General features: G+C 38.9%; 1 protein-coding gene across 1 annotated transcript in view; it reads left to right on the top strand.

Moving 5' to 3' along the window:
• LOC123770758 (cytadherence high molecular weight protein 1-like) overlaps window positions 1–12,950 on the top strand; it is a 53,257-nt gene extending 40,307 nt beyond the window's left edge. Inside the window, exons 2-3 of the mRNA XM_069322475.1 lie at window positions 11,782–12,017; window positions 12,048–12,950. Coding sequence (XP_069178576.1) covers window positions 11,782–12,017; window positions 12,048–12,800 — 989 coding nt within the window. The 3' untranslated portion in view covers window positions 12,801–12,950. The remainder of the gene's footprint in view (window positions 1–11,781; window positions 12,018–12,047) is intronic.
• Window positions 12,951–12,981: the final 31 nt, after the last annotated feature.

Below are 12,981 nucleotides of genomic sequence, written 5' to 3'. Positions count from 1 at the left end.
CGTGTCAAGCACAAGACGAAGCTGGAAAAAGTTCAGAGGCATGCCACTAGGCTAGTCCCAGAACTAAGAGGCATGAGTTACGAGGAAAGGTTGCGTGAAATGCACCTCACGACACTGGAAGACAGAAGAGTAGGAAGAGACATGATCACTAGCTACAAAATTCTCAGAAAAATTAGGATAAAATTTTTAACACGGGTGGTACGCGAACAAGGGGACACAGGTGGAGATTGAGTACCCAAATGAGCACAGGGATGTTAGAAAGAACTTTTTCAGTGTCAGAGTAGCTAACAGGTGGAATGCATTAGGCAGTGATGTGATGGAGGCTGACTCCATACACAGTTTTAAATGTAGATATGATAGAGCCCAGTAGGCTCAGGAATCTGTACACCAGTTGATTGACAGTTGAGAGGCGGGACCAAAGAGCCAGAGCTCCACCCTCGCCAGCATAACTAAGTGAGTACAACTAAGCTATCAGGGCCAAGGGGCTGATATCTGAGTGGACAGCGCTCTAGACTCGTAATCCTAGGGTCTGTGGATCGGTCCCCGGTGATAGCAGAAACAAAATGTTTCTTTCATTCTGATGCCCATGTTACCTAGCAGTAAATAGGTACCTGGGAATTATACAGCTGCGTCGGGCTGCTTCCTGGGAATATCTTTGTGTGTGTGTTAGAAAGAAATATATGTAGTAGAAAGAGGAAGATAAATTGGTTAAAAAGGCGGGGTCCAAGAGTTAATAGCTGGATACCATGTGCATAACCAGGTTTGTATTCCCGGATAACCTCTGAAAGGTGGAGTCCACATTCCTTGACGTTCACTGTTTCAATCAATCTGTTTACCTTCGTTTTCAATTCGACTGAAACCAATTTAATTCGATTTTAAAATTTTCACACACACATACACACACACGCACGCACACACACACACACACACACACACCCACACGCACACACACACACACACACACACACTCACACACACACACTGGTGGCACTGGTGGGACGCGAACAAGGGGACACAGGTGGAAGCTGAGTACCCAAATGAGCCACAGAGACGTTAGAAAGAACTTTTTCAGTGTCAGAGTAGTTAGTAAATGGAATGCATTAGGAAGTGATGTGGTGGAGGCTGACTCCATACACAGTTTCAAATGTAGATATGATAGAGCCCAATAGGCTCAGGAATCTGTACACCAATTGATTGACGGTTGAGAGGCGGGACCAAAGAGCCAGAGCTCAACCCCCGCAAGCACAATTTGGTGAGTACAATTAGGTGAGTACACACACACACATACACACACACACACACACACACACACACACACACACACACACACACACACACACACACACACACACACACACACACACACACACATAAACACACAGGGGCCGGTGGCTGACTGAACAGCACGCTGGACACGAGATCCTGTGGTCCCGGGTTCGATTCCCGGCGCCGGCGAGAAACAATGGGCAGAGTTTCTTTTTCAATTCGCGAAATTGAAAACAAAGGTAAACAGATTGATCGAAACTGTGAATGCCAAGAAATCCAGACTTCACCTGCCAAAGATTATTGTGGAATACAAACCTGGGTATGCATATGGAAATGTCATGACACACAAGCCTGGAAACCCACTTTGGCCAATCATCAGCCAGATACCCACACCCACGTACAGAAGGGCGAAGCGACTCAACGGCTTGCTGACTCCTCATGTACCTTGTGCTTTCAGCCTGAAGTCTCCAAAGGAATTTGTTGACTTACTGCGGGGCACACGGGCCACAGGGATAAGAGCCTCGTTGGACGTTGAATCACTGTTTACCAACGTACCTGTGGATGAAACAATCGGGATGATAGCGGACAGAGTGTATCGTGATCTGGCTTGTACTCCTCTTGACATACCAAAAAACATTCTAAGGAAACTACTCCAAGCTTGTACTAAAGAGGCACCCTTCTTGAGCCCTGATGCGCACATGTATAAACAAGTAGATGGGATCACCATGGGTTCTCCTCTAGGTGTCCTGTTTGCGAACTTCTACATGGGCACCACGGAACAGAAGGTTTTAGTTGACATGAACTTGAAACCGGCCATATACTGCAGGTATGTTGACGACATTTTTACACAGGTACCTAATGTCAGACGTATGCAGGAGCTGAAGGAGGCATTCGAGCGGAATTCTATGTTGAGTTTCACATACAAGATGGAGAAGGATGGGAAGCTACCCTTTCTAGATGTAACAGTCATGGAAAGGAGCGGAGGTTTCCACACTGCAGTCTACACTAAGGAAACAAACATAGGAATGTGCCTCAATGCCAACAGTGACTGCCCAGACAGATACAAGAGGAGTGTTGTCAATGTTTACGTCGACCGTGCTCTCAGCCACAGGTCAGGATGGAAGCAAGTCGACGAAGAACTCTATTGGGCAAGGCAGGTCCTAGTCAACAACGGCTTCTCCAATGGTTTCGTTGAAGACATAATAAAAAGAAATGTGAAACGCCATGCTACTTCTGAAGAGTCAACTAACACAACACCTATACCCCCATTAGACTATTTTACAGGAACTTTTTTTCCACAGCTCATAAAACGGAGGAAAGGGTCCTGAAAGATATTGTTAATAGGAACGTTTTCCCTACAGACAAAAATCAGAAGATACAATTGACGATTTACTATAAAACCAAAAAAACGGCCAACCTACTCATGAAAAACTCTCCAGACACAAAACAGAACGCCTTAAAGGAGACCAACGTCGTCTATGCCTTCAAATGCCCACTTGGGGACTGTAAGCCCCAAAGAACTCAGTATATAGGCGAGACAACAACATCTCTTTCCAGGCGATTAACGATGCATAAGCAACAGGGCTCCATTAAGGAACATATAATCTCTTCCCACAACCAGACCATCACCAAAGAAGTCTTAACAAACAACACAGAAATCATCGATAGATACAGCGATAGCAGGCGGCTCGACATCTGCGAGGCACTACACATCAAGAAGTCAACACCAGCAATCAACAGCCAATTAATGTACAACTATATTCTACCCACTTCAAGCCTCCGTACCAATGGAGAAGCATCAAGAGGAAGTATGGGCCAATAGGCCCTTTGCAGTTACTTCCATTCTTCCCTCTCATTTATCCAATTAATTCCCATTGTTCCGTGTTTTGTCTTGTGTTGGTCAAAAGTTTGTTCACCTCATCCAAAACTGTTGCAACATACCACCTCACCCAAGTGCGAGTATATGAGGCATAGCTGTTCAGTGTTAGCATAAGTAAAACTATGTTTAGTGTTTTCAGGTTACAGTTGTGTGTGTGTGTGTAAACTAAACTCTTTGAAAATGTAATAAGTTATTACGAACCGTGTTCAAGCGTCGCGTCAGACTAGAAATAAAAATGAATTTTGGAGAATTGATTTTTTAATTACCATCGACAGTGAAAAGAAACATAAGAAATATTGAGAAAATTCGTGTTAGAATTATTAATCTTACTTTTTCCGTCATATTTAATAATATATGTCTACAGGAAAGACTGCTACCAAAATATACTAATATATATATATATATATATATATATATATATATATATATATATATATATATATATATATGTCGTACCTAGTAGCCAGAACTCACTTTTCGGTCTACTATGCGAGGCCCGATTTGCCTAATAAGCCAAGTTTTCCTGAATTTATATATTTTCTCAATTTTTTTTCTTATGAAATGATAAAGCTACATATTTCATTATGTATGAGGTTAATTTTTTTTTATTGGAGTTAAAATTAACGTAGATATGTGACCGAACCTAACCAACCCTACCTAACCTAACCTAACCTATCTTTATAGGTTAGGTTAGGTTAGGTAGCCGAAAAAGTTTGGTTAGGTTAGGTTAGGTAGGTTAGGTAGTCGAAAAACAATTAATTCATGAAAACTTGGCTTATTAGGCAAATCGGGCCTTGCATAGTAGGCTGAGAAGTGAGTTCTGGCTACTAGGTACGACATATATATATATATATATATATATATATATATATATATATATATATATATATATATATATATATATATATATATATATATATATATATTTTAAGATGAATAGGAAAACCAGGGATATACTGAACATCTTGTTTCAGATTCTTTATTTTAAAATGCATAACGTTTCGAATACTTCTCGTATTCATCATCAGATCTAAAAGAAAAAACAGAAATCACAGTCAAATAGCTGGTAAACAAAGAACTCATACTGAATATAATTGCCTATCAAAGAAAGGAAAATGCTTAATAAACAAAACACTTAAGCGCACTTAAAGTGATCAATACAAATAAAACTTATTAACTGTCACATATATTAAAGCTAATTTAAAAATCCATTAAACTACAAGACGAATTTTATAACTACTAAAACAAATCATTCTATTAAACTTACGTGAAGTGATCAGAAGTGAAACTTGATATCTTACACATAGATACTAAACACTATAACAAATATTTATATAATGACTACAAATCTACAAAAAATGTATATAAAATACAAACAGAATAAACGACAATTATAAAGTACTAACCAAAATCTTATAAAAAGCTCAAATATTAAATAAAATTAAATACCAAAAGATGTATTATGTATCCTAAATAAAAGATTATATTAATGTACAATGTCAAGACTTGAAATAAGTAAGAAAGGGCAAAGACATGGTAAACTAAACAAAATTATAATAAAATTAAACTACCAGAATGAACTATAAATCAAATTACAGGGCCTACTGTGCACTATTCAGTGTACAATTGAACAGCTGAAAGGTTGCTATTTAACAGAGGCCGCAGCTCCTTTATATATAAGGATTCCATTACTCTCAAATCTGACTGGCCATTCATACAAGTGTCCAGAATTTTAAAATCAGATTCCAGCAGAGAATAATCAAACTCATAACAATGGTTTCTAATCTCCGAAAATGCTGGTTTAGACAATGGTAATCCAGTCCTAAAAGATAATCCCCGGTGCTCAAGTATCCTAATCGTAAAGTTCCGAATGGAACTTCCGATATATCCAGCATTACAGCTGGAACAATTATACATATATACGACATTAGAGCACAGGGGAGTAGGCACTTTATCTTTAAATTTAAAATAAGAGCCTATGGTATTTGTGTTGACAAAAATAAATCTAAAGTCTGCTTGAGGATAACAATGCTGCAACAGTCTCCTCAAACGACTCCTTACAGAAAAGCTAATACTGCCATAAAATGGTAATTTAATATATTTAAGATCCCTTTCCACTGTAGTAATCCTACACGATGGGTGAAACTTCTTATTTAAGAAATTCCTTATAAAAGTATAAACCATATGCAAAGGATAACCATTATTTGAAAAAAAATTCACAAGAAAATTAATTTCTTGATCAAAGTTATTCCAATTTGAACATAACACAAAGGCCCTATTCAGTAGAGTGTTAATTGCGTTTTTCTTAAAAATATCAGGAACAAAAGAATTAAAATTTAAACCTAAACCAGTAAAAGTTGGTTTCCTAAAAACATTAGTGTTGAACCCATTAAGGTTATTCACTTTAACATCAAGAAACGACAATGAATTATCAACTTCACACTCTGCAGTAAAACGTATATTACTATGTTGTGCATTAAGATACTCTCTAAATTTCTCAATATGACATTGGTTCTTAAATAACAAAAAAATGTCATCTACATATCTCCTGTACAAGACTGGTTTAAAGGCCAAAGGACAATTATCAAGCCAATTTATTTCATGAAAATTAAAAAAAGCATTAGCCAGTGCAGGACCTAAAGGAGACCCCATTGCTACTCCATCAATTTGTTTATAATATTTATTATTAAACATAAAGATGGAGTCTTTAACCGCTATTTCTAACAGCCGTCTGAATATTTTACTACAAAATCACAAATACCATAGGCTCTTATTTTAAATTTAAAGATAAAGTGCCTACTCCCCTGTGCTCTAATGTCGTATATATGTATAATTGTTCCAGCTGTAATGCTGGATATATCGGAAGTTCCATTCGGAACTTTAAGATTAGGATACTTGAGCACCGGGGAGTATCTTTTAGGACTGGATTACCATTGTCTAAACCAGCATTTTCGGATATTAGAAACCATTGTTATGAGTTTGATCATTCTCTGCTGGAATCTGATTTTAAAATTCTGGACACTTGTATGAATGGCCAGTCAGATTTGAGAGTAATGGAATCCTTATATATAAAGGAGCTGCGGCCTCTGTTAAATAGCAACCTTTCAGCTGTTCAATTGTACACTGTATAGTGCACAGTAGGCCCTGTAATTTGATTTATAGTTCATTCTGGTAGTTTAATTTTATTATAATTTTGTTTAGTTTACCATGTCTTTGCCCTTTCTTACTTATTTCAAGTCTTGACATTGTACATTAATATAATCTTTTATTTAGGATCCATAATACATCTTTTGGTATTTAAATTTTATTTAATATTTGAGCTTTTTATAAGATTTTGGTTAGTACTTTATAATTGTCGTTTATTCTGTTTGTATTTTATATACATTTTTTGTAGATTTGTAGTCATTATATAAATATTTGTTATAGTGTTTAGTATCTATGTGTAAGATATCAAGTTTCACTTCTGATCACTTCACGTAAGTTTAATAGAATGATTTGTTTTAGTAGTTATAAAATTCATCTTGTAGTTTAATGGATTTTTAAATTAGCCTTAATATAAGTGACAGTTAATAAGTTTTATTTGTATTGATCACTTTAAGTGCGCTTAAGTGTTTTGTTTTTTAAGCATTTTCCTTTCTTTGATAGGCAATTATATTCAGTATGAGTTCTTTGTTTACCAGCTATTTGACTGTGATTTATGTTTTTTCTTTTAGATCTGATGATGAATACGAGAAGTATTCGAAACGTTATGCATTTTAAAGTAAAGAATCTGAAACAAGATGTTCAGTATATCCCTGGTTTTCCTATTCATCTTAAAATTAAGATTCCCGAAGGGAACATCGATCATAAATATATATATATATATATATATATATATATATATATATATATATATATATATATATATATATATATATATATATATATATATATATATAATTCAGAATGAGGTGATTTAATAAAATACCATGCCAAGATTACCAACAGAGTGCCGGCGGGGGGATGGGGAATTAGCCTTGGCTACCATCCTCTTTGGTCGTGTTCGTCGCGTGGTTAAGGGATCCTGTACATCCGATGCATTGCTTCTGGCAATATGGGTTCGAGTTACTTCTTGGGTGTAATATATATGTGTGTGTCTGTGTGTGTGTGTGTGTGTGTGTGTGTGTGTGTGTGTGTGTGTGTGTGTAAATGTTCGTTTTGTTCAAAATCGCTAATCTCCGAACCTTTTCACCGATTGCTCTGAAATTTTGACACAATGTTCCACTCGAATATGCGAATGCTTTTATATGCCTATTATATAGATGCAACATCTGTGACAGGTAAAAACATGCTTTATTTTTATAAACAGCATTCTCTGTTGGACGTAAAAGCAACACACGGTATATTAAATATTTTATGACTCCAACTCACTGTTTCTGAAAGTTCTTCACCAGTTGCTTTGAAATTTTGACACAACATTGCATTCGAATACGCGCATGTTTTTATATAACTACTACTATAGAGATGTCACACCTATGACAGGTAAAAACATGCTTTTTTTGAAAAGCTGTTTTTCAAGTGAAGGAATGGTGGCGAGGACGAGGGGACGGAGAAGAGGGGAATGGTGAGAAAAACAAAGGGACAGGGAGCGGGGAATAGTGGGGAGGACGAGAGGACGAGAGAGTGGGGAATGGAGGACGAGGGTACGGGGGAGGACGAGTAGATGGGGAGGGGGGGATTGGTGGGGAAGATGAGATGGGGAGGGGGATTGGTGGGGAAGACGAGGGGACGGGATAGGGGGGAATGGTGGGGTGGACAGGAGGGACGGAGGAGGGTTGCTGAGGGTATATATATATATATATATATATATATATATATATATATATATATATATATATATATATATATATATATATATATATATATATATATATATATATATATAATATATATATATGTCGTACCTAGTAGCCAGAACGCACTTCTCAGCCTACTATGCAAGGCCCGATTTGCCTAATAAGCCAAGTTTTCATGAATTAATTGTTTTTCGACTACCTAACCTACCTAACCTAACCTAACCTAACTTTTTCGGCTACCTAACCTAACCTAACCTATAAATATAGGTTAGGTTAGGTTAGGTAGGGTTGGTTAGGTTCGGTCATATATCTACGTTAATTTTAACTCCAATAAAGAAAAATTGACCTCATACATAATGAAAAGGGTAGATTTATCATTTCATAAGAAAAAAATTAGAGAAAATACATTAATTCAGGAAAACTTGGCTTATTAGGCAAATCGGGCCATGAATAGTAGGCCAAAAAGTGCGTTCTGGCTACTAGGTACGACATATATATACATATATATATATATATATTATATATATATATATATATATATATATATATATATATATATATATATATATATATATATATAAACCATTTGACTTAAGCCTACCTCCAACCGGCCTAGATCCTTCAAGTACCCCCACACTACTTCTCCTAAAAATTTGGACGAGTCTAGCCCCAGACGTCTGGCCCACGACTTCAGACACTCAACAATAAACAAACATTCTCTCTTACACAATATATTTCCTCTGCAACGATTGCATAGTAGTCTGACAAGGAGAGCGAGTGAGTTTCCTGTCTTAACGAGTAGGTTTAGCAACAGAGTTCGTCTCGCCATTATCCAGCCTTAACCCAACCACCCACATACCCCCAACCAGCCCCTACCAACCTCCACCCCCCCATCAACCCCCTTAGGGAACCGCACCAACCTCTGGGCTCCAACATCCATAGCATTTCAAGAGCGCCAAGCAATTTTCCCCTTGGGCTTGAGCTATTGTTCCATCACCGTGTCAAATGTTATTGTATTGAAAATCCTTGATCCGCGATGAAAAAATACTTTGAAGAAGCTTCTCAGAGAATACAAATAGAGAGAGAGAGAGAGAGAGAGAGAGAGAGAGAGAGAGAGAGAGAGAGAGAGAGAGAGAGAGAGAGAGAGAGAGAGAGAGAGAGAGAGAGCTCTGTCAACACGTCTCTCCCATGCGATTCTTGCTTGTTTACGACCTCAGTCCCTTCACGAGCTTTGAGGAAACTGTGAAGCAAAAAAAAAAAAGTTTGGTAGGAATGATAACACGAAACGAAATAATTTAGAAAAGCAACAAATGCTTTCGCCCCGATGCAGTTAGTCCGGATACGTGGGTACAGATGATGAAGAGGATTCGGATAAGCCGGCAAGGTGAATAGAATCTTGTAAACGTTATTTTTAACGTTATTTATAAACTTAGTTCTGAATTTTACAGAGAGCTTCAGAAGGCAGTTATCAGTAACACGCAGGGAAAGGTTGAGACACGTTAATGCGGTGAAGTTATTTTCTCTAAGAATATTTTGTCTCTCTACAATTCGAAGAGAAAGTTTTTCAGAGATGTTTGAGATGTGAAACTTGTTTCTGACGCCATATTTTTTATTACCTAGCTACCTAGATTGTACCTTTATTGTGCAACTAGCAACAGCCTGTTGGACCAAGCTGCCTCAAATCAAGTCTGGCTTCGAGCCGGGCTTGGGGAGTAGAAGAACTCTCAGAACCCCGTCCAGGTACAACCCCAGGTAGATAGGTTAATGAAAAATAGGTCGACAGAAACCCGTCACACATCTCAGAAACTCTGAAGTTAATGCTGATCTCCGCTGACATCTAGTTCAGTCTCATTGCCTCTTCGACCCTCCACATATATGACAGGTTATTTTCAAGCTATTGAGGTGTGCAGTTTAAAATATTTACAACATGGGGATGAACCTCTATTGCCTCCTTCTAGTGCTCGGGAAGCTCCTCCTTTGGCTTGGGACCTCCCCATGACAATGTAGTGGTGGCCCGTGTAGCACGAAAATTTAATGCTAATTATGAAATTGGCAATTATGCAAATTCTTTTACCCAAATCAGAAAAGATGTTGCACATCTTACTGTCTGCCGCAATTTTTCTCTCTTATATTCATCATTTAATAACGTTACAGCAGACGTTCAAAGTTTCTCTTTAATTAAAGAACACGACATTTACTCGTGTGAAAGTGTCTGAAAGGGTGATCCCTCAGACTCCTTACTATTGTACTTAGCCATTAACGATGTCATTGATAGCTCTTCCAGCGAGCTCAATATCTAGTTCCTTGAGTATGACAGACATGCCGATAACCTAGGTTCTCTCTCTAAGGACATTTGTCAAGATGAAAAAGCACCAGTTAGAGGGATAGAAGCTTTAAACAAGAAAATAATCAACCAGGAGTATGCAGTCATATGCAATGTAACATGAGAAAAAATATTGTGCAAAGATTGCGCGAAAAAAGCTTATGAAACCTCTGGAGCAAAAGAATTTGTAACACAACATCAGTATGGGTTCAGGGATGGCAAATCATGTCTCATAGGATGAATTGAATTTTACGACCAGGCAATGAGTGTAGAGGCGTCACCATTGGAGTCCCACAACAGCCTGGAGTCCATACCGAGTTAAACACTGTACAAAGTTAGAGAAGATTCAGCGGTATGCCACCAGGTTCATCCCGGAACTGAGAGGTATGAGATACGAGGAAAGGATAAGGGAGCTGAACCTCACGTCTCTGGAAAACAAAAGAATAAGGGGAGACATGATAACCACCTACAAAATTCTCAGAGGAATTGGCAGGGTGGACAAAGACAAACTCTTTAGCACGGGTGGGACACGGACCAGGGGACACAGGTGAAAATTTAGTTCCCAAATGAGCCACAGAGATATTAGAAGAACTTTTTTAGTGTCAGAAAAGTTGACAAATGGAATGCATTAGGAAGTGATGTAGTAGAGGGTGACTCCACACACAGTTTCAAGTGTAGACATGCTCACTCTTGGTATAGGGGAACAGCTTATGCCCGATCATCGCAGGATAATCCTGCTAGTGTATATGTGTATGCATTACGAAGTGAGGAGGTGGAGGCAGACTCCATAGTTTCAAGTGTAGATATGATAGAGTCCAGTAGGCTCAGGTATCTGTACACTAATTGATTGATAGTTGAGAGGCGGGATCAAACAGCCAGAGCTCAACCCCCGCAAGCTCAACTAGGTGAGTACGGACGTATATACCCCCCCCCCCTCAATAACCAATACAATTCCCCATAATGAAACCAATCAAATCATTTCAATAGATTTTATTTGCTATAAGAAGAAACTTTGTTCTTCATCACCACCAAGATGGACCAACACAGGGCCCTCACAGACGCGCCAAAGTCGTGTCACAAACACTCCCGGTAATCAACCGATCAAACAAGCGCCCAAAATAACCATCACACACAAAGACCTAAACACACTTCACATAAATTATTAGCACTCCATAATTTTATGAAATGCAGTCTATTTCGTGCTGATCACTAATCAAACACAAACATCAATAAACGTTGATAAAATAACAATATAAATTAAATAAATATAAATAACAAATAAATTAGAAAACATTAGCATATACCCATAAGCTATAGAGTTGTAGTTATATTTCTACTGCAGAATGGACGTTGTTGTTTAAGAAAGGTTTCAAACCTGTTTTATTTTATGAAAGCCTGTAAAATCCAGATTATTAACATTGGATCACGTAGTTGAATCCCTTATCGCGGCCCTTGCTCTACAGTTTGGGGTTGTTGAGCAAGTGGGTTTTATAGAGTTCTTGGCAGTTGGGGCACCGCCTGTTGTTTAGCTCCAGATTGTTGCGGCTATGTTGTTAAACCCGAGGTTGTGGTAGCTCCTGTTGTTAAACCCGAGGTTGTGGTAGCTCCTGTTGTTAAACCCGAGGTTGTGGTAGCTCCTGTTGTTAAACCCGAGGTTGTTGTCGCTCCTGTTGTTAAACCCGAGGTTGTGGTAGCTCCTGTTGTTAAACCCGAGGTTGTTGTCGCTCCTGTTGTTAATCCCGAGGTTGTGGTAGCTCCTGTTGTTAAACCCGAGGTTGTGGTAGCTTCTGTTATTAAACCCGAGGTTGTTGTCGCTCCTGTTGTTAAACCCGAGGTTGTGGTAGCTCCTGTTGTTAAACCCGAGGTTGTGGTAGCTCCTGTTGTTAAACCCGAGGTTGTTGTCGCTCCTGTTGTTAAACCCGAGGTTGTGGTAGCTTCTGTTATTAAACCCGAGGTTGTTGTCGCTCCTGTTGTTAAACCCGAGGTTGTGGTAGCTCCTGTTGTTAAACCCGAGGTTGTGGTAGCTCCTGTTGTTAAACCCGAGGTTGTGGTAGCTCCTGTTGTTAAACCCGAGGTTGTTGTCGCTCCTGTTGTTAAACCCGAGGTTGTGGTAGCTCCTGTTGTTAAACCCGAGGTTGTTGTCGCTCCTGTTGTTAAACCCGAGGTTGTGGTAGCTCCTGTTATTAAACCCGAGGTTGTGGTAGCTCCTGTTGTTAAACCCGAGGTTGTGGTAGCTCCTGTTATTAAACCCGAGGTTGTGGTAGCTCCTGTTGTTAAACCCGAGGTTGTGGTAGCTCGTGTTGTTGAACCTGAGATCCTGGTATCTCCTGGTAGAGAATCTGTCGCTCCGGAACCGCCTATTAGTGAATTCAGAGTTGTAAGTTCTTCTGTTGCAGAGCTCAAGGTGGCGAGGCACTTCAGGCTTGCACCGATGAAAATCATTCTGTTAAATAAGTTGAGTTTATCCATCGGAACATTTGTCCCGTTGTGCAGTTAGTTTGTATTATAGTGTTCAAAGTCATCTGAACACGTTCCGTTGTAAGATCAGACGACTAGGGAAGGGAAGGGATCTATCAGGGGGGAGAGAGCCAAGCGATTACGAATATATAGCACTGAGAAGAGGTCAGGATAAGGACTTGGGATTGGACAGGGGAAAGGAATGGTGCCCAACTTCTTGG

This window comes from Procambarus clarkii, chromosome 1, assembly GCF_040958095.1.
Source record: "Procambarus clarkii isolate CNS0578487 chromosome 1, FALCON_Pclarkii_2.0, whole genome shotgun sequence".
Lineage (NCBI taxonomy): Eukaryota > Metazoa > Arthropoda > Malacostraca > Decapoda > Cambaridae > Procambarus > Procambarus clarkii.
Note: the sequence above shows the minus strand (reverse complement) of the source record. Positions and strands in the feature narration are given on the sequence as shown.